Source organism: Sus scrofa, chromosome 4, assembly GCF_000003025.6.
Source record: "Sus scrofa isolate TJ Tabasco breed Duroc chromosome 4, Sscrofa11.1, whole genome shotgun sequence".
Lineage (NCBI taxonomy): Eukaryota > Metazoa > Chordata > Mammalia > Artiodactyla > Suidae > Sus > Sus scrofa.
In genome coordinates, this window is record NC_010446.5 from 110446379 (window position 1) to 110468184 (window position 21806).

The 21806-nt window shown below is 53.4% G+C and overlaps 1 protein-coding gene and 1 long non-coding RNA gene across 4 annotated transcripts; one reads left to right on the top strand and one right to left on the bottom strand.

The window, feature by feature from the left end:
* On the top strand, positions 153 to 8250 carry LOC110260353. Of its 2 annotated transcripts, none has more exons than XR_002343519.1 (3): positions 153 to 675; positions 1021 to 2082; positions 2404 to 8250. It is a non-coding gene; the product is annotated as an uncharacterized LOC110260353 (long non-coding RNA). The 2 variants fall into 2 exon arrangements; XR_002343520.1 differs by having other exon boundaries at positions 156 to 675; positions 1021 to 1160; positions 7913 to 8250.
* Positions 5064 to 10876, bottom strand: LOC780435 (glutathione S-transferase mu 2). 2 transcript variants are annotated; one of them, XM_021088755.1, is made up of 8 exons: positions 10767 to 10868; positions 10403 to 10502; positions 9946 to 10010; positions 9567 to 9648; positions 9366 to 9466; positions 8548 to 8643; positions 8352 to 8462; positions 5064 to 5601 (listed from the first exon to the last, which is right to left on the bottom strand). In XM_021088755.1, exons 1-8 carry the CDS (start codon positions 10800 to 10802, stop codon positions 5512 to 5514), a joined length of 681 nt encoding a protein of 226 aa, XP_020944414.1. In that variant the 5' UTR covers positions 10803 to 10868; the 3' UTR covers positions 5064 to 5511.

The window sequence follows — 21806 nt, forward strand, 5'->3', positions numbered from 1 at the left end:
GATGTTGGGGCTGGCACTCCTTAAGCCGCCCCAAGCGAAGAGGCTTCAGCGAGGCTGGACTGGAAATTCATCCTCCAATCGGCGAGGGAGACCGGGCGCCAAGTCCCCGCCCTCCTCTCGGCCCCGCCCCAGCCTGCACCCCGCCCCTCCCGAACGCAGGCACCGCACCTGCGCGCAGCCCCAGGTTGGCAGAAAGAGGCCATCACCACGTCGCAGCAGCCGCGCTGGAAAGAGGAGCTCTCCGCGCGCAGAGGCTGAGGGCTGCTCGCTTCCCGCCCACACTCGGACCTTGGCTCTGGCGGGGAGTTGGCCCTCCGCGCTCGCTGGGCGAACAAGCCAGAAGCTGAACAAAGGCTGGACTCTTTCTCTTCCCTTCCCTTCCCTGAGGGCGTCACTTAGCCTCGCGCCTGGGCTGCAGAGTTCCCTTCAGGCTCTGACTGCCAACCTCAGGCCAAGGAATGGAGACCTGAAATCGGCCCCTGTTTCAGGAGGAGCAGGACCCTCTCCCTGCATTTGGGAATCCGTGACAGCTGCGGTCCTCCTGAGCAGACCATCCGTGGGAGGGGAAGAAACGCCCAGGTGAAGAGGCAGGAATAGGAAATGTGGTCTCAGGGTTCTCCTTTCAGAGACTGCAGGGGACCTGAGAGTGACAATGCTCACATGCCAATTACTCAGGTAGGTTTATGGCCTCAGTTGTGAACCCAAATCCCTCACCAGGCCCAGCAAGGGAACAGGGTGCTCAGGTGCAGCCCCAGAAGTACACTGACAGACAGCTCCATGTCCCTCGCCTGACAGGGACAGTGACCCGGACTGTCCTGGTCACAGAGGGAATGTGCCTGAGCAGGGGGAGAGCTGGCTAGGTACCCCTCCTCCTGCTGGGGAGTGGGCAGGGGAAGAGGGGGTGACAAGCCAGGAGCCTGGAGGGGACCACAGCAGAGTACCCTGCATACCCTTGGCTGCCCGGGTCCGTAGATCCCAGCCACGACCCTGGACCTCTTACACATCTCTCCTTTTGTACAGGAGAGGCGGCTCAGGTGTCCTATGATGATGTCCTGTCATCTGTGACCTGTGGTACACTCTGCACAAGAACAGTGTCCTAGCTGCCAGCATTCTTCTTTGAAGGCTCAAGATTATGTTAGAACCAGGACAACAGGACATAGGTTGGTCTTTGGTTCCTTTTCTCTGTGTAGAATATCTTACAAGGTGGTGGATATATGAAGACAGATGAGGCGTTCCCATCATGGCTGGGTGGTTAACAAACCCGACTAGTATCCAGGAGGACGAAGGTTTGATCCCTGGCCTTTCTCAGTGGGTTAAAGATCCAGAGTTGCCTTGAGCTGTGTGTGGTGAAGGTCGCAGGTGCAGCTCACATCTGGTGTTGCTGTGGCTGTGGTGTAGGCCTGTGGCTACAGCTCCGCGATTCGACCCCTAGCCTGGGAACCTCCATAGGCCACAGGGGCGGCCCTAAAACGACAAAAGAAAACAAAAAGAGAAAAAAGAAAAAAACAGATGAGAGGAACTTTAAAAAGCCAAATGGCTTTTACAAGTTAAAATGCAAGGTTGGTAAACTACAGAAAAATAAGCTTACCATGAGCTCACACTTGATACACTTGATAAGGAAAGAAAGGTATGAACCTAGTATTCAATGGAGGCATGGGGGTCGAGAAGGGGGACTTTAGCTAATCCCTGTGAAATCCCAGACTCAGAGTCTGCCCATCTCTGCTAAGTGTCGGGGCTGGGAGGGTCTGTCACCCAAGACCTGCAGAGCTCAGTCCCTGTGGCAGGTGCTCCCCAGCCGTGCTGACCTTGCTGGTCCTCGGGGCTCCAAGCTGAGGGTCCAGACTCAGGATGCAGCTCAAGGTCAGGTGGATTCCCTGATCAGTTTACCCACAGGGAGGCAACGGTGGCCTCGCAAACATACACGGGCTTCACCCCATACCTCCTTATGGTTTCCATAGCTCATGAAGGAGTTTTCATGCTGAGTGTCATACATCTTCAGCTTGAGACAGAAACATAACTGGGTTCCACGGAGAAAATGGCTTTTCTGACTAACATTAAAGAGAATACCAACATTGAAAATAGGTAAAACAGGGAGTTCCCGTCGTGGCGCAGTGGTTAACGAATCCGACTAGGAACCATGAGGTTGCGGGTTCGGTCCCTGCCCTTGCTCACCGGGTTAACGGTCCGGCGTTGCCGTGAGCTGTGTGTAGGTCGCAGACGCGGCTCGGATCCCGCGTTGCTGTGGCTCTGGCATAGGCCGGTGGCTACAGCTCCGACTCAACCCCTAGCCTGGGAACCTCCATATGCCGAGGAGCGGCCCAAGAAATAGCAACAACAACAACAACAACAAAAAAAATAAAAAAATAAAAAAAATAAAAAATAAATAAATTAATAAGAAAATAGGTAGAACAGATACTGTAGTGTTAGGATTCCTGCATCCAGTCGTTCCTTTTTTGGAAAAAACGGTGACTGAAATCCTGCCATAGAGCAGGCACTGTGAGTAAGAAAGACCATCCTGCGTAATAAAGCCTGGAAGTCAGCTGGGAAAGTCAAGGAGAGACAAATCACACTGGATCTACAGGAAAAGACTGGAACACATCCGGTAACTATCCAGAGTCTGTGGGCAGGTGGATGGCCGATATGTACAGATTTTTAAGTGAAATGTTAAGGGAGAAAAGAGCAGAAGCTGAGAGTGCATGCACACACCCATTACATCTGCGCACAAGTGGGCATGAATGAAGATCAAACGAATATTTGAAGTGACCCCCCCACCCAGAGCAAGTATAATTGGCTTAAGAGCTCTACCTTGAGCACCCACAGTCTCCCAGGGGCTGTTCTAGGTGTATGCTGTTCTGCTGCCAACACTGGGCACAAGAGAGACACCAGGAACAAGAGAAACAAAAATTGCTGCCCTCCTGGTATTTATGCCCTATGGGAGAATAGATGAAATACACAAGCAACGGAACAAGACAATGCCTGTGTATATCACCTGCGGGAACGGGCACCATCTTAGCTGTAGGACTCTAGGGGGTCAGGTATGTGTACTTTCATGCAATCACCACCCAGACCAAGATAGGGAACTGTCAGGAATTCCCACCGTGGCAGAGCAGAAATGAACCCAACTAGTATCCATGAGGATGTGGGTTCGATCCCTGGCCTCGCTCAGTGGGTTAAGGATCCCGTGTTGCCATGAGCTGTGCTGTAGGTTGCAGACACGGCTCAGATCTGGCGTTGCTGTGGCTGTGGTGTAGGCCGGCCGCTGCAGCTCCAAATTGACCCCTAACCTGGGAATCTCCATATGCCACAGGGGCAGCCCTTTAAAAAAAAAGCAAGATAGAGAACTTTCCAGCACTGCTCCATCACTGGTCAGCTGACCTCTGACCTCTGTCGCCTTGGAGTCATCTTGCCTCTTGGTCATGTAAAGGGAATGAGGTAGTCAGTACTCTTTTGTGACTACACCCTTCTGTGCATTTGTGTCTGTGGGAATCACTGTGGCTGTTGCTGTGTGTTGCAATAGCCCTTCCATTGTCATTGTAGGGTGTGTATTGTATAGCCTTCCGTCATGTGACTAAGGGGTTTGTAAGAACATATCACCGTTCATGGGTCCATTGTCACTCGCACTGAATCACATTTGAAACGTTGCTAGTTTGCGGCTTCTTAGAATAAAGCTTCTTTGAATATGACTGTCCCTGTCTTTTGGAATGCATGAGCATGAGCACACAGCCCTATTGGTATCTGACAAGGCAGGGGTTCCAGGGGCAGAAGGCCTTACACACTACTGGTTTCCCAAAGGAGGTGTCCCACCAGCGGTGAATGATGGTTTAAGGTACTCCTCGTAGTCAAGACCTGTTGTTGGTCTTTTACATTTGAGCCTATGTGGGGATATCCTTGGATTAACGTTGCTCGTAACTTCTCCAAATCCGGTGATGTCAGGCACGCTTCCCTATGCTTCTTGACTTTTGGGAAAGGCCGTTCCAGACTTGGGCCTTTTGATCATTGGGTGATAGGCTTGGCTATGCATTTTTGGAGATGTGTCCTTGGTAATTTGCAATAGATTTTCCCGGCTGAGCCTTGTCTACATGCTGGACCCCCAAGCCAGCAACTCTATAGAGTAGCACACTTTGGGAACACCTGAGCTCCTAGAAACTTCCTCTTAAGCAGACCGCTGGCCCACGTGCTTGGAAATTGCTTCCAGAGGATGCAGTGCAGAGGACGCATGGTGACTGGTCAATCAGAGACAGGAAACATATACCTAGGATGTTCACGGAAGGGTGTGAAGTAGGAACCAACAGTCCCCAGATCCGTACATTGACTTAAGACTTGGATACCCCGCAATGGCAAAAGGAAGCAAAAAATATATATATATAAGCATCTTCAGTTAAAGAAGAAAAAAAAAAAGGCCATCTACCAGAGAGTCACGGAAGACGGGCCTCACCCTTCTCGGAACACCGCTGAATTCTAGGAGCTCTGACTCCCTCAGAGGTCTGGGAGCTTCATCCTAGAATGTATGCGCAGCCAAAATCCTAGTTCAGTGTCCACGAGCACGACATTTCCACATATGCAAGGACTAACGCCACTTACTCGTGAGGAGCTCAGAAAATGCGGGCAGACAAGAAGGTCCCGAGTGGCAGCTGTGCAACAGCCGGGACAGGGCGCTTTGGGGGCGTCTGAGGAAAGAGTGCAGACAGGATCCCAGACATTACAGAGGTGCTGAAGCCACACGTCTGGAAGGACAAAGACTCCTGTCCCTGCCACAGGGGATTCCCAGCACTTCTGGCCTCACCCACAAAGACACACGGCGCTACAGAACCATGAGCTCTTCACAACACAGGACGAAGGAAGGAGAAACGGTGGCTCCGGAAGAGGCCGCCCTTCTACAGAGCGTGCCCGGAGGATTCCTGCTCGAGGCGTCCCCAACAGGAACAAGAAATCTCAACACCCCTCAAGCCCAGACAGCATCGCCAGGCACCCGCCTCGGACAGTGTCCCCACTCAGGCCCCAGGAAGCAGCAGGGCTGCTTGGAGAGCTCAGGGGGGCCCGAAGGGAAAAAAAGATACCACACAGCAGGTGTGAGTGAGGCTTTACTGCTGATCAGGCAGGGCTGGGTGGGGACCACGCTGGGGGAGCAGGGCCTACATGCCGGGTCAGGGCTGGTCTTCAGGGCAGGGCTGGGCAGCTCAGGACTGAGCCCCACAGGCAAGGGCCAGGCTCCACACGTCAGGCCTGAGCTCTCCATGTCAGGCTGCTCACAGCAGGAGCAAGCACAGAAAGGAAGGCGGGTCTGGTTGGCCTCAGAGCAGAAAGGATACCTTCAGCCGCTGACTTCACGGCAGAAGGGCAGGAGGCTGCAGAGCGCTCAAGATCCTGGTGAATGCGGCCTGGGAAAGGCTTAGGGGCCACGTGAGGCCTGATGGGAACAAGGAGGACAAGCAAGACGTCTGGTCGTGGGCTGCAGGGAGGGCCAGCTGTCCTCCAGGGCCTACTCCTCACTCCATCTCCTGCTTCAGGGCACTACTTGTTGCCCCACATGGCCATCTTTGAATACACGGGGTGTGGCAGGAAGCGGCTGGACCTCATGTAGGCTGAGATCCTCTCCAGGCCCTGAGGGTGGGAAGAGAAGCTCAGACGTCAGGGTCAGCGGCCCCTGGGACTCAAGAGGCTCCACTCCAGACAGACACCGAGTTCGAGAACCTGGGCGTGCCCTTCCTCGTGGGGTCAAGGGGTCCACAAAAGACAGTCTTCCTGGGGTTCCTAGTTCTGGTCCGTTAACTCTTCAACGCCCTGTAACTCATGTGGTAACGCTTCCCACCCAGGGACACGTTCCACTGTGCTGGGTGCTGTATATCCTCCAGAGGTGATGACGGCAGGCATAGCTCATTCTAGCCCACGTCCAATTACTGTGCTTCACAGATGGTGTGTCTTTTCCAAATGGAAGCTTTTGGAGTTCCCGTCGTGGCTCTGTGGTAATGAACCTGACAAGTATCCATGAGGATGCAGGTTCCAACCCTGGCCTGGCTCAGTGTGTTAAGCATCCAGCACTGCTGTGAGCTGTGGTGCCACTTGTACCCACATTGCTGTGGCTGTAGTGTAGGTGGAAGGCTGCAGCTCCGATTCAACCCCTAGCCTGGGAACCTCCATAGGCTGGGTTGTGCCCTTAAAAAGACAAAAAAAAATTAAGCTTGATATCAACCCTGCCTTAAGCAAGTTGATCAATCCCATTTTTTCAACAGCATTTACTCACTTCCTGCCTGTGTCACATGGGATGATTTTCTCAAAAACTCCCCCTTTTTCGTTGTGATTATGTTTGCTCTGGTGATTTGTATTCAGCCGTCTTTGATGTTGCTACGGCAAAAGATTACACTCAGTGAAGGCTCAGATGATGGTCAGCATTTTTCAGCAATAAACTATCCTTCAAGTAAGGGAGTACACACTTTGTTTAGACCTAATGCCATTGCACATCCTATCGATGGCGGTTCAGTGTAAACACAACTTTGCTGTGCCCTGAGAAACAAAAAAAGTCATGCGACTTGCTTCACTGCAACAGTCACCGTGTCGTGGGTGTCCACAGCCAAACAGAACAACTGCAATCTACCCAAGATACGCCTGGGGGTTGAGAAGGTCCACACAACTAACCTGAGTTCGTCTCCTGCATCAGGAGGGAACACCAGGTACCCAAAGAGGAAGCACCTTCCTCGTGTTCAGGCATCTAATCAGTTATACCCCGGAATGCAGCCCGGCTCTCTCTCCAATCCTGTGCTCTTGGCCGGGCACTACCCACAAGAGGACATGTCGTCTGCCTCACTGCTCGCAAACTTGCTCCATTGTCAGAGGGAAGCTTCTAGACCAGAGGGATGCCTAGACCAACAAAGACCCACACAAAGTGCCAGAGCAGCTTGCAGCACAGAACAGGTCGCATCCAATGACTCAGCAAAACCTGGATGAAAGGTGAGAGGAGGATAAGGAGCGGCCAGGTCAGGCCTGGCCAGGCCGACTCTAATCAGTCCACTTCAAGGACAGAGTCCAACTGCCCCGCCTGGCACCTGAGCCCCGTCTCAATGGACCCCAACCTACTTCATCTGCCACTGCAGCCACCCAGGCAGTAAGACACGCAGGGGTGTCTGTGCACTATCTTCCCAAGATGAAGAGTGCCCGGGAAGCTGCAGGGGTGCAAAGATCCTGGGGCTGCCTCTACCCACAGCCCAGGCCCCAACAGGCCACACGGCAGCTCCCTTGCCTGCCAGGCAATCATCTCCGCTCTTACAAAATGCTCAGGCCACAAGCCTGGAGCAGAGCCAGAAGGAGCCAGAAAACAGATTTCAGGATGGGCATGGCAAACACACTGCAGGCTGCAAAACCTACTGCACCAATGCCTCAAGTGCCCAAATCTGTCAAAAAGCAAACTTTGCTGCTCGGCCACTGGCGGACTGAGGGTGATGGGTGATGAGCTGGGAGGTGAGGGCAGCCTGGGCTCCCCCAGCACCAAGGTGGCTGCACGCGCCACACACCTCGGGGGTCCTGTGTTTCTCCAGCTGCCCTGAGCCCCAGAGGGAGGGCACCAGAGCTGTGGGACGGCGGCATCCCCCCTGGGCCTGACACAGTGCCTCCTACAGAGGACAGGGTCAGATCAGTGACTGTGGCGACGGTCCCACCTCTGAGATGAATCTTGGTTTAGTGGAAGGCAGAAGGAAAGGGAGACGGGCAGGGAAGGAAAGGGCCCACAAGAAGAGACACAAGGCCCGCGACAGGACAAACTCCTACGTGGGCATGTGCTCAAAACACAGCACTGCTGCGTCCTGGGAATCTCAGTACAAGCCCGGGGTGGGGGGGGTCTGATGGTTACAAAGCTGTGTGGGAATCAGGAACAATATTGTTCGTGGCTTCGATATTTAATACCAATCCTTCTGTGTCTCAGGTCTACTAATGCCAATGCCATACCAACTCTTGAAGGCTCTGCTTCATCCACACTGTCCAGAGCTGTAGTCCAGACAAGACAAGGACCTGAGCGGTTCATGTCAGCACAGGAGAGGGAGAGCCACTGACAGCTGTGCTTAGATGCCAGATGCTCTCTCCGCCTGGGAGCCCAGCGAGCCTGTCCTGGCTCTTGACGTTCGGCAATTACTGATCCTTTCAGCTGAACCCCTGATCTCTAATATGGGGGAGATCATTCTGCGACCCTGGAGGAATGCCGTTCACATCAAATTTGAGATATGGAAAAACCCAGAGCATAGATTCTGATGTGGCAGTCTGCAATGAACGCGAGCGAGTCTTCATTTTCCCTCCACAACGAGGCGAGCATCAGGGAGAAGAGGGAAGACAAAAGAGATAAGTAGTGGGGGCATCAGGAGACTCACCTCAAAGCGGCTGAGGAAGGCTTTCAGGTTTGGGAATTCATCCAGGCACTTGGGATCGAATATGCGGTACAGGTCAAGGACATCGTAAGCCAGGAAATCCACATAGGTGAGCTGCAGAAAGGCAAAGCGTGCATGGGCACCAAACGCCGAACCTGCGAAAAATGACAACCCCGGGTCCCCAAAGCCGTCCCCTTACCTTGTCCCCTGCAAACCAAGGCCTCTTCCCCAGAAACTCGGAGAAGGGCTTCATCTTTTCAGGGATCTCCTTCAAGTACCCAGGCTTCAGTTTCTCCTGAGGCACAAAACAGCTGTCACCACCCTCACACACAGACTCCCTGGCACACAGCAGGCCTCCCAGGGCTGGGCCGGATCCCAGCTGCCAGCGAGCAGCCACGTCCCCCGACGGCACCTGTTTCGGTGCCCAGGCTATGCTTTAACCCACTGTGGTCATTAGAGTCCTACTGGGTCCCACCTCCACCTGTGAGAGGGGAACGGAAGGCAAAGGGCAAAGCCACCCTGTCCCTGAACCCGTCACCACTCAGCTCCAAACACCTGCCATGGGTCAGACCAGCAGCGCTGTGAGACCTGGCAGAGCTCAGGCCTCAGCCCTCAGGCACATCAACACTCAAATGATTCGGGAAGGAAGAGCCTCTTCGAAGCACTGCAAAGAGGGGGTAGAAATGCTGTGGATGCCTGAGCAGTTTCTGGACAGTAGAGGAGAATCTGAGAGGCTGAAAGGAAGGAGGGAGAGGAACCAAGCTGGACCCTGTGCTGCCTACTGGGCACAAGGGCTGACGCCTGAGATGCCCAGGAGGAGGCACTGGTCTGACGCAGTAAACACCCTGTCCAGGAAATGGGAACTGAGAGTTTCTGTTTCACACACGGCGGGTTCTCGGGGTCACTCTGGGGACCACATGGACTGGCTGGGTGGGAAGTAGTTGCCAGAGTTCAAATGGCAAAAGAACCAGTGCACATGGGACCCTGTCCAGCCCAGCCCAGTGGGAGGGGACTCACAAAGTCAGGGCTGTAGCAGATCCTGGCCATCTGCAAACGGACATCCATAGCTTGGTTCTCCAAAATGTCCATTCGAATCTTCTCCTCCTCTGTCTCCCCACCTGCGGCCACACCCCAGAGACACACCCTCAGTAGCTCACTCTGGCCAAGGCCAGGGCAATGCCACCTGGTCCCCTGCCCCAACCCCCTAGCCCTACTCACACATGTTGTGCTTGCAAGCAATGTAGCGCAGGATGGCGTTGCTCTGGGTCAGCTTGTGAGCCCCGTCAATTAAGTAGGGCAGCTGCAAGAACAACAGGCACAGGTCGCTCGGACCAACTGCCTCCCCTGCACCCTCCCTTCAGCAAGGGCACAGGTGACACCTGGCACTCACACAGCCTGGCCCATGGGAGCCACTCCACTATCTACCGAAACACGAAGGGAGGAGCTGGGACCAGGGCATCATGGAAAGATGGCGAAGAGCACCAGGAGCTGAGACCGTGAGCACAAGGCACCAGACCCTGAGACCGCTAAGCTGGCAAAGGAGCTGGAGAGAGACACCGTCCACTCTCCCCCACGGCAACCCAGCCCCCACACCTACATTGGGGAAGTCCAGGCCCAGCTTGAATTTGTCACTCAGCCACTGGCTTCTGTCATAGTCGGGAGCTGTGGGAAAGGAGATGCAGTGAAACAACCCTCCCCACACACCAGCCCTCCTTCATGGGGACCTGCCACCGAGTCAGAGGCAAACCTCCTGGAACAGGTGGATCTGGCATCTGAACCACTAAGACTCCCATGGCAGCTCTGGGGGAAAATGCGCTTAGGAGGATTTGGAAGCTACACGAGTAAGGCTTACTAAGCGCTGGGCAACCTCTTAGGGAACCCATGCCCAGGGCTGGTACAGGCACCCAGCCATGGACTCTCACGTCCTGCCTTGGTGGCCAGCTGCACCCCCAAAGGGTTTGGGAAAGGGCAGACCCCTGTGGCAGCTGGTGGAGCCTGACAGAGGCGGGCCACAGGGGTCAGGACATGGCATGCCTGGCCCGAACCAGCACGACCTGAACAGAACAGGATGCCATTACCGTCCCCCAACGTGTACTTCTTCTCCTCGTAGCTGGAGTCTGTGTACTCCAGGAGCAGGCGGATGGCGTGGGCCAGCTGGGAGAGATTGTCATGACAGAGGTCAGAGGCGAGCTCCCACTGCAAACCTTTCTTAGTTCCAGGTCACCTCCCGACACCCCAGCCGCCCTCCCCACCCACCCACAGCTACCCCTAAGCAGCTCAGGCTGAGGAAGGGCTCCCTGCAGCAGGACCCACAGAAGCTCCTGGTAGAACAGGCTCCCAGTTGCGCAGCATTTCCCCAGCGCGCATTTCCCACCTGCCAGCTTCCTCCCCACCCGCCCCAGTGGACCCCTCGCTCACCCCGCGGATGTCCCAGTAACCGAGGATCATCGTCATGTGCTGCTGTCTGAGCTCCGAAGGGAGAGGCTGCAGGAAGCTGCCCTGGAAATTTCTCCCCTGACCGCTCGCTGTGAAGGAGACAGGAACTCCCGCCCCTTCCTCGGCCCCGCCCTCGTCGCCCCGCCCCCAGGGCCTCCCTCCGCGCGCCCAGGAACCGCCAGGAGCACCCGCCCCTCCCAGCTGCAACTTCAGAGCAAGGTTCGGCACCTGGAGAACCAGCCACCTGGCTCAAGCTCCCTGCTCCCACCCCCGATGACCTCGAATCGGACATGGCATGACCCCGGAAAACCGCTTGAATCCTGAACCACCAAGGCTCCCCACCTCCCTCCCTCGCTGGCCCAAGCTCCGCTTACCTGGGCCGCAGAGTTCCCACGGGCTCTGGAGCTCTGACTGCCAAGTGAAAACCAAGACTGGTGCCCCTCAAGCCCAGGGTTTAATTGCCCGTCAGGAAGAGGGACCCGCATCCTAAGTCCCCCCACCTAGATCCCTGACAGCCTCGAGTCTTCCAGAAAACACTATCCCAGAGATGGGAAGAATCATCCAGTTCACGGGGCAGAAAAAGGAAGTGTGGTCTCAGTGCCTTTGTTCCGGGATTGAGGAGGACCCCCGCTCTTCTGCCACGTGCCTAAGAGAGAGAATGATCAAGTATAAATTCACCGCAGAGTTCCTGCTGTGTCCCAGTGGGTAAAGAATCAGGCACTTTTCTCTGCCGTGGGGTCTGAGGTGCCCTCCCTGACCCCTGGTGCAGTGGGTTAAGGATCCCGGTTGCCACGGCTCTGGGGTAGGTCACAGCAGCAGCTGGGACTTCGATCCCCGACCCAGGAACTTCCATATGCCCCAGGTGTGGCCAGAAAAATAAAGGTAAGTGAATCAAGGGATTCATGTCCCAGGTCGTGAATCTAAATGCAGAACCAGGCCCAGCAAAGCACATACCCAGGTGCGGCCTCAGACCTATCCTGACAGCCAGGTAAATGTCCCTCACATTGATACAGTGACAGGAAGGGTGGGGGACACGGAGGGAATGTGACCGAGGCGGGAAGAGCTGACCTCTGAGCAGCCAGGTGCCTCTCCTGCCAAGGAGGCCAGAGTGGGGTGGCAGCCAGGAACCCGGAGGACTGTCCACAGGACCACAGTCAGAGCGGGCCAGCACAGCCTCAGCTGCCCAGGTCCATGGATTCCAGCCCTGATCCTGGACCCTCCCACCGTGTGGTTTTATGCAGGAGAGGGTGCCCTTTGAAGTCACTCTGTGACCTGTGACTTCCACTCCAACCTCCAAAAAAGCAATATCCTACCTGTCAATGTTTCTCTTTGAAGGGGGAAGACTTTTTTTTTTTTTTTTTGCTTTTTAGGGCCGAACCCAGGGCAGATGGAAGTTCCCAGGCTAGGGGTCGAATCCAAGCTACAGCTGCCAGCCTATGCCACAGCTACTTGAAATCCCAGCCACATCTGCAACCTACACCACAGCTCATGGCAACGCCGGATCCTTAACCCACTGATCGAGGCCAGGGATCAAACCTGCATCCTCATGGCTCCTAGTCAGGTTTGTTAACCATTGAGCCATGAAGGGAATGCCCGAAGACTATTCAAAATTAGGAGAGCAGGGAGTTCCCGTTGTGGCTCAGTGGTTAACGAATTCTGACTAAGAACCATGAGGTTGCTGGTTTGATCCCTGGCCTTGCTCTGTGGGTTAAGGGGTCTGGCGTTGCGTGAGCTGCGGTGTAGGTTGCAGATGCAGCTTGGATCCCTGTTGCTGTGGCTCTGGCATAGGCTTGGCAGCTACGGCTCCGATTAGACCCCTGGCCTGGGAACCTCCATATGCTGCGGGTGCGGCCCTAGAAAAGAAAAAAAAAAAAAAATAGGAGAGTAGGACATAGACTGGCCTGTGCTTCCTTTTCTTTATTTAAAGGGTACTACAAGTCAGTGGACATATGAGAACAGATGAGAAGATCGTTTTTTAAAAACTGGGTTTCCAAGTTAAAATGTCACATTGACTAGAAATTAGTAGAATGAAAAAAAAAAATAAAAAAGGAGGAACTTCAAAAAAAAAAAAAAAAAACCAACAAAAAAAAAAAAAAACAGCCAAGAGGTAGGAGCGATACTGATGTAAGCACCCATACTCCCGGGTGGAAGCCCCACAGACTGGAAAGTAACTCCTTCACAGAGACTCACCTACAGGAGTGAGAGTTCTGACACAGGTGCGGATCTGGCACTGGAGAAGAGCCCCGGAGCACTGGCGTTGTAGGCCAGCGGGCTTGTACACAGGAGCCCACAGGACTGGGGAAGCAGAGACCCATTCTTTTTTTTTTTTTTTTTTTTTTTTTTTTTGTCTTTTGTTGTTGTTGCTATTTCTTGGGCCGCTCCCTCGGCATATGGAGGTCCCAGGCTAGGGGTTGAATCGGAGCTGTAGCCACCGGCCTACGCCAGAGCCACAGCAACGCTGGATCCGAGCCGGTTCTGCAACCTACACCACAGCTCACGGCAATGCCGGATCCTCAACCCACCGAGCAAGGCCAGGGATAGAACCCGCAACCTCATGGTTCCTAGTCGGATTCGTTAACCACTGCGCCACGACGGGAACTCCAAGACCCCATTCTTCAAAGGCACACACAGACTTTCACATGCACTGGGTCCCAGGGCAAGCAAAGTCTCCGTAGGAATCTGGGTCAAACCTGGCTGCAGCTATGGGAGGACCTCCTGGGAGACAGGGGTGAATGTGGCTTGCTGTGGGGAAGGACATTGGAAGCAAAGCCCTTGGGAATAGTCAGCAGCCTGCCTTTCTCTGGAGGTGGCCATTTTGGGAAAACCTGGCCCCACCCATCAGCACTGAGAAGCCCCAGGCCAAACAACAATCCGGGTGGGATCACAGCCCCGCCCTCAGCAAACAGGCTGCCTGAAGACCCCCCAGGCACCCAGCCACCTCTAATCTCACCCAGAGACAAGCCCAACCCACCAGAGGATAGGAATCCGCCTCACCTGCCAGTGGGCAGGCACCCTTCCCTCCCACCAGGAAGCCTACAGCAAGCCCCCATACCAACTTCCGCCACAAGGGGGGGCAGACGCCAGAGTAAGAGAGGCTACAACTCTATTTGTAAAACGGTCCCCACACCAAAAACCTATGAAAATGAAAAGGCAGAGAACTATAACTCAGATGAGGGAGAAAGAAAAAACCCCAGAAAAACAGCTGAGTGATCAGGAGATTCTCAGCCTCCAGGAAAAAGACTTTAGACTGTTTGATGCAGAAGATGTTGCAGACATTGGAGATAAACCGGAGGCAAAGGTGGATAATTTACAGGAAACGCTGAGCAAAGAGATACAAGATAGAAAACTTCAGCAAGAAGAGGTGGAATTACCACCCAGACCAAGACAGAGAACTTTTTTTTCCCAGGAGGACTCTCCTGTTCTCTTTCAGTTGGAAGAAGGACCCCCTCTCCACACTCGGATTCCATGGTTGCTGGTTTGATCATGTTGTGAATTGGATTGTGGGTAGGTACTTTTGTGTCATTATCACCTTGTGGAGGATTCTGGCATATTGACTTTTTTTCCAATGCCAACCAGCACATACATTTTTGCCACAGCGAAAAGGCGCCACAAAAGGGACAGATGAGCGAATATGGTAATGCGGTATGTTTCCCTTGTTTTAAAAAAAGGTAATATTTAAAATCATCATGTTGGGAGTTCCTGCTGTGGCACAACAGGATCCATTGGTGGTGTCGTTGTAGCACCAGGACTCAGGTTCGATTCCCTGCCTGGCACAGTGGGTTGAAAGGATCCAGCATTGCCACAGCTGTGACTTGGGATCTGGTCCCTGGCTTGGGAACTCAATAAGCCTCAGCGCGAGGCAGCCAATACACACCCACATACCTACCTAAATATGTATGCAAATAAATAATTTGATTAATTAATTTTAAGAAAGCAACGTCACTGCCAGGACAGGGGGTGGGGGCAGAGTGTGCAGGCAAAATAAAATAATACTCATAAAAGTATTTGAACATGTATGCTTTCAATAAAGGAAACCAGCCCCAGTGTGCAGCAGCTTGGTGGTATCTCAGTCCCAGACAAGGGAGGTGAAAGGACTGAATCTTAACCACTAGACCACCAGGGAACTCCCTAGTCTGACTCTCTAGACTGACCATAGAGTGGTTTGGCCTGGTTTGAGGTCTACATTAATGGAATTGTGTAATATACACTGTCCTCTCCCCCCCCCCCCCCCGCGCTGTTTGTGTGACGTTCCTTTGTGTGGTGTGTGTGTTGTGTGTGACTGTGGTTTGTTCCCTTGCAGTCTGGCCTTCCTGTCTATGACTCTGCCACATCCATTTATTTATTCTTCAGTTGACCAGCATTGAGCGGTGTCCTCGTGGGGCTATCTGGATGGTGCCATTACAACATTCTCCCCAGGAGGGAAGGTTCTGGTCCCGGGGTGTGCCTGGGTCCTGCTTTGCCAGATACTACCAGACACTTTTCATAACCGCGTCCACTGACACGCTCGCCAGTAACACCAGAGAGTTCCAGTGGCTCCACATCCTCACCAACACTTGGTGACATCAAGCTTTTTCCTTTTGGGCAATTTGGCAGGTGTCTGAGAGTAGCAGTCTGAGGCCTTAGTTTTCATGTCCCTGATGGCAAAGGAAGATATGCACCTCTGCATGTGTTTGTTGGTCATTTAGATAGCTGCTTTTGTGTCTGTGTGTGTGTCTTGTTAGGGCTGCACCTGCGGCATATGGAGGTTCCCAAACTAGGGGTCAAATCAGAGCTGCCACTGCCAGCCTACGCCAAAGCAACAGCCACAGCCACAGGCACACCAGATCCAAGCTGTGTCTGCGACCTACACCACGGCTCACGGCAACGCCAGATCCTTAACCCACTGAGCGAGGCCAGGGATCGAACCGCATCCTCATGGACACTAGTCGGGTTTGTAAACCACTGAGCCACGATGAGAACTCCCAAGATATCCTCTTCCGTGAAATACCTAACCAAGACTTCTGTTTATTTTCTATGAGTTGTCTTTTCTTTTTTCTTTGTACAAGTTCTTTATTCTGGAGGCAAGCCCTTTATTTTTTGTTCTCATGCTGTGGCTTTTGATGAACTGAATTTCTTAATCTCAATATAAACCTCATTTGTCATTTTTTCCCTCCATGGTTAGTGCTTTTTGTCTCCTGTTTGAGACCCCAGGGTCATCAAACTCTTCCTCTATATTTCCATGTAAAAGTAGATCTTCCAGACATATGGAATTGACTTCTGTGGATAGCATGAGGCTGGATTGATGTTTGCATGTGCACACCCAGTTATTGAAAAGGCCATCCTTGGGAGTTCCCATTGTGGCTCAGCGGTAATGAATTCAGCTGGTATCCATGAGGACGCGGGTTCCATCCCTGACCCCACTCAGTGGTTTAAGGATCTGGCATTGCCATGAGCTGTGGTGTAGGTCACAGGCATGGCTCAGATCCGGCATTGCTGTGGGCTGTGGTGTAGGCCGGCAGCTGCAGCTCCAGTTCGACCCCTAGCTTGGGAACCTCCAGATGCCATGGGTGTGGGCCTAAGAAAAGCAAAAAAGAAAAGGCCATTGCTTCCTGACCCCCAGTTCTGAGGTAAGAAACAACAGTAGTTTGTCTTTGACTCGGGCAGGAGTGGGTGGAAGGCACTCTGCTTTCTCTGGGTCATGGATAAGAATTGCACTTAGGTCTGTACCTGTCACAGCCATAGCAGTGGTAAGTAGTCCCTGAGAGAAAAATAATTGTGCCCGAGAACCAGGAGGCAGATAGGAGATCAAGGGAAGACCCTAAGGGCCAGAAGAGGAGTGGAAGTGGGACATTCGCAGGGAGTCCAGGGGCCGAGGCTTTGGCTTGGTGGGTATGAGACAGAAAATGGGGACAAAGAGTGGACTCTAACTTTGGGTCCCAGAGACAGGGCAGCCCCGGGCTGCCATCCTGGACAGGAAGGGTTGCTGTCCAGTCCCAGGGCTGCAATCACCTCCTCTATGTGGCAATTCACTGAGAGGGGCTGGCGAAGCCAAGAGTCCCTTACAATTTGAGGGACCCCCACCCTCCCAACCACCTCGCTATAATCTGCTCCTAGCCCACCTCACTCACTGAACCCAAAGGAAGAAGGCAGCGGGGCACAACAGGTAGAGAGCACTGCCTCCAGATCCTAGCTGTGTGACCCTGGGAAAGTTACTTAACTACTCTGTGCCTTTTCCTCTGTAAATGGCAATAATAATAGTGCCAACTTCATAGGGTCTATCTGAAGACAAATGAGATCTTACCTGTCAACTTCCTAAAACCATGCGTGGCACATGGAAAGTGCTCAGTAAAAGCCACTGTTATCATGATCCTTGATGACTAACTTCAGGGCCCCAAACTTCCTGCCAGAGCTCTAGGCTGAGCTCCCATGGGAGCAAAATGCTGAACAAGCTTCCTATGCCAGCTGGCTCAGCTTCTGTCTCCAAGAGGCAAGAAGACACTTCCAGGTTCCATCCCAGGGAGCCATCGTCCCCCATGGCCTTCAGGACACTGAGCCCACCCCAGAGGGTAAGGGTGAGATGTCCCCGACCAGCCCCAGGATGCCGTCCTCCCTCCCCCTCCTCCATGCAGGCTCTCCCTGTCCTTGTAGAATCTGTCAAAGCCCGCCTCCTCCTTGAAGCCCACCCTGACCACCTCAGCCCACATGGGCCTCCACCAGCACTCTTAGCAAGGAATCTTAGTTCTTCCACCTGGACTGGGCTGCCCCTCGTACTTGGCAGAGGGACAAATAGGCCTTCCTCAAAGCCCTGAAGGTTCTAGGAGAATGCGCTCAGAGGAGAAGAAATGAACTCCTGCCGAAATCATCATCCGAGAGGCGTTCCAGATGGGGGGTGGGGGGGGCAGGGACGGCCAGGAAACGCCGTCGGGATCTCCTAAGTGTAAGAGGAGAGGGGGCCCAACCGCAGGTGGCCCACAGACCTGAAAGAAGAAGCTGGAAACGAGAGGACGGGGGTGGAGTGGAGTCTAGAACAGCCCAGCAAAAGGGTTAGAATCCTTGTCCAGGAGAAAGTGTGTCCTCTTCCGCTGGACCCTGGGCAGCTCTCCTCCGAGAGGAGTCCCGGCTTAGCCTAAGCCGGATCTCTTGGGGAGGATTTACACACGAGCCAGACTGCCTACTGGGCTAGTGGAGTTCGGTCCCACAGATGCCCACCGCATGAAATGGTGGCATGGGTGCCTGGAGGGGGTGCCCCAGCGCAGCCTCAGAGCCAGGAGCTGAGGGCAGAAGGCAGCATCATTCTCACAAGGGTCTCAGTACTGCCACCCTGTGGACAAGTTGGAAACTGCACAGGGCTACCCATCAAGAGGCAAGTGGAAGCTGAAATTCGGCCTGCACTCTGCTCCCTTAGGAACTCGCCCTGTAGTTACATGGAAGCGGAACAAACACTCTTTTCTCTGCCCCCAAATGCCATCAGTTATGGGAGCTATCAGGGCTACGTCTGCCCAGAGGGCCCGCCTTTCCCTTTCTCACACTAAGGTGACATGCAGGCCCCGCATTTGTGAAGGGCCCAGGTGTCCCAGGTGTCCAGGCAGCCCCACGAGGCCCCTGCTGCACAAGGACAAGATGTGGCAGAGAAGGAGGGAGAGATCCACGCACCTGATTCTTCACAGTGGGGGCCCCAGCGCCCAAGCTGACTGCCCCGGGGAGACCGCAGCATGAATGCACGCCCTCCTCCCCCACAGCAGCACCGAGGCACCCAGGCAGCTCAGTGGGCATGGCGCCTTCTTCAGCTACAGGGAAGGGATGGACCAGAAGTGCCAGGGACAAAAAAAAACAACCTTTCTCTGCTTCCCCAAGCTGTGCTCCCCAGCGTGAGGCTGTGTCTCCTCCAAGAAGGGGCATCTTCTAAATACACGAAGGCACTCTATGAGCTAGCATGGCTCTGCCCGGGGCATGTGGATGCAGAGGAGAAGGAGGCCCAGGGCCAACAGAGGCTGTTCAAAACCCCAGTTCCATCTCACTGCTCAACAAGCCACTGCTGACCGCCTTTTGAAAAAGTCCTCTGCTTGGTGTTTTGATCGCCTATTATAAGTTGGTGAGGGAGTTCCCATTGTGGCTCAGTGGAAACAAACCTGACTGGTATCCATGAGGACGCGGGTTCAATCCCTGGCCTTGCTCAATGGGTTAAGGATCTGGCATTGCTGTAAGCTGTGGTGTAGACCCGGCAGCTACAGCTCCAATGAGACCCCCAGCCCGGAATTTCCATGTGCCGCAGATGCAGCCCTAGGAAGACTAATAATAATAATAATAATAATAATAATAAGCTGGAGAGGACTTGCCTGGTCTGTGGCACGTCTCCTGTGAGCCGGATCAGAGGGAGTCAGGTCCTGTGCACTGGTCATCTTCAGATGCTGCGACAGATCGAGGGCCCTGCTGCTCCCCTCCCCCTTCCTCTGCCCCCCGCCCCCCAGCACATGCCTCTCACCCAGCAAATATCTTTGCTGACTCTGGGGCGTGAGCAAAAAGCAGCAGCAGGAATCGGCCTCCGTGGCCTGCTGGGAAGAAGGAGGAGTGGGCAGCCAGAGAGGCGGTGAGGAAGCACGAAGGGCATTCAGGTTTCCCAAGTTTCACGTGTGCACTGAGGGTTTTTTGTGTGCCCATCCCTCTGCGAAGAGCTTTCTATATGGTCCTGAGTGTCCGCAACAAACCAGTGCAGGAGACCTTGGTGGCCCCCTTGTATAGATCAGAGAACTGAGGTACAGAGTTTAATGGCCAAGATCGCAGCTAATGAAGTGAAAATCTGTATCATGAAACAGTGATTTTTAACCCAGGAATCACCAAGTCAGATACCTCCCAGCAAGGTCTGGATTGGGCAGGTGAGAGGCATCAGAGAGGCGTGGGGCTTGTGGCCAATTGGAGTACATCCCTGACTCAGGGCTCTCACATGCTCAGTCTTTTATCAGGCTGTGCCAGCCACACCACCACAGCCAGTTCTGCCACACCTGTCTCATCCACTGGCCTCTCCACAAAAGCTCCTCTCTTTCCCCGCTGCCACCACCCAGATCCTCATACTTGGGTGCTACAGAGCCTCCTCCACAGCCTTTGTGCCTCTAGCCTTACCCATGCTGCTCCGTCTGCTCTCCAGGGCCAGGCACTTTCCCTTCTCTGAGCACCCAATCCTACAGAGACTCACCTCACCTAACATGCAGCACTCACTAGCCCACCCCAGGGACCACCCCAGGGTAGGAGGAAGAAGGACTTTGCAACTAAACGGTTCTAGGTTTAAATCCCAGCTCTGCCATTTGCCAGCTGAGTCACCTCGGATAAGTTACTTAACTTCTCTGACCCTCAAATGTCTCTCTCAAGAGAGCTGGCACGGGGGTGGGGGGGGTCTTGCATCCTGATGAGAGCTAGCATGCAGAGTCCTTAGGCCCATGAAATATACTGACACTTGTAAAGTGCTCAGCACAGTGCCAGGTGCCCAGGAGCTATTTGCCCCATGTGGAAAATGCAGGCTGAGAATAGACTGTCACCTCTGAGCCTGGGAAGGGGGTGGGGGGACTTGCCTAGCTAATGAGTGGAACATTCAGGTTTCAAATCCAAGTCAGTTTCTTGTGTACAAAAGGGAAACAGGGAGTTCCCGTCATGGCTCAGTGAAAACAAATCTGACTAGCATCCGTGAGGACTCAGGTTCCATCCCTGGCCTCACTCAGTGGGGTAAGGATCCTGCATTGTGGTGATCTGTGGTGTAGGTCACAGACGCGGCTGGGATCTGGCATTGCTGTGGCTGTGGTTCAGGCCTCAGCTGCAGCTTTGATTCGACCACTAGCCTGAGAACTTCCATATGCCGCAAGTACAGCTCTAAAAAGACAAAAAAAAAAAAGAAAAGAAAAAACAAAAGGGAGATGAACTCCAGACACCACGTGGTCCTACCAGATGTAGAGAAGATGCCTGTGATGGGGTGGATGCTTTGCATCTGCCCAGCCTCCTTGGGGAGGTAGGAGGGGAAAGGGGGCGGGGCTAGATCTGAGCTGAGCCAATCCGGGATCCCCGCCCAGAGCAGGCCTGCGGGCCAAGGCGCCTCAGCCCGTCCAGGACCCTGGATCTGATTCTTGGACGTAATAAATGTTAAAACTGCACCCACAATCCCTCACTAACTATAAGCCTTCGTTGCTTGAAATGTAGTTTTTCTTTTTTTTTTTTTTTTTTTTTTTTTTTGTCTTTTTGCCATTTCTTGGGCCACTCTCGCGGCATATGGAGGTTCCCAGGCTAGGGGTAGAATTGGAGCTGTGGCCGCCGGCCTACACCAGAGACACAGCAACGCGGGATCTGAGCTGCGCCTGCGACCTACACCACAGCTCATGACAACGCCAGATCCTTAACCCACTGAGCAAGGCCAGGGATCGAACCTGCAACCTCATGGTTCCTAGTTGGATTCATTAACCACTGAGCTACGACCGGGAACTCCATTGAAATGTAAAAGGACTTTTAACGAATTTGCTTTTGAAATTACTTGACTCTAATTCATTCAATTTACTATTGGCTATGATTTCGCTTCAATCATCCTACATATTCTGGAACTCTTGCCAAAACTCCAATTTACAAATTGTTTTCAAATATAATGACATTTGTCTGGATACCAAACTTAACAAATATTAAAGTTGACATGTTACTTTCTGAAGGCACTTAGTTAAACAGTTCTCGATTTGGACATTGTATTTTCATATTTTCCACCCCCAAAGTTTTTCAAGTCTCCGGCATCTCCTGGGCCTTTGCAAGGCTGCCCTGGCCCTTGGCTAGGACAAGGTTGCTCACTGAAGCCAGGACCCTGGCTCCTCCCCATCTCCAGACATGCAGGTCACCCCTGCAGGTCCAGCTGCAAGAGCACCCACCCTAGATGGCCCAGGGCATCCTAACTGGGGCAACTTTATCCTCAGTTTGCAAACAAAATGACTTGTTAAATGTTGGATTTGTCACAGGTGTAATTTAAAGCTTAAACCTTTATTGGAATTTCCTATCAATTTCATTTCATTTAAATCTCTCTTT

Coding starts and splice junctions, on each gene's coding strand:
- LOC780435 (XM_021088755.1), bottom strand. CDS start 10,802: ATGACGATGATCCTCGGTTACTGGGACATCCGCGGG. Junction 9,649..9,945: donor TGGGCCTGGACTTCCCCAAT/GTAGGTGTGGGG, acceptor TTGTTCTTGCAG/CTGCCCTACTTAATTGACGG. Junction 8,644..9,365: donor TCTGCTACAGCCCTGACTTT/GTGAGTCCCCTC, acceptor TTTGTGCCTCAG/GAGAAACTGAAGCCTGGGTA.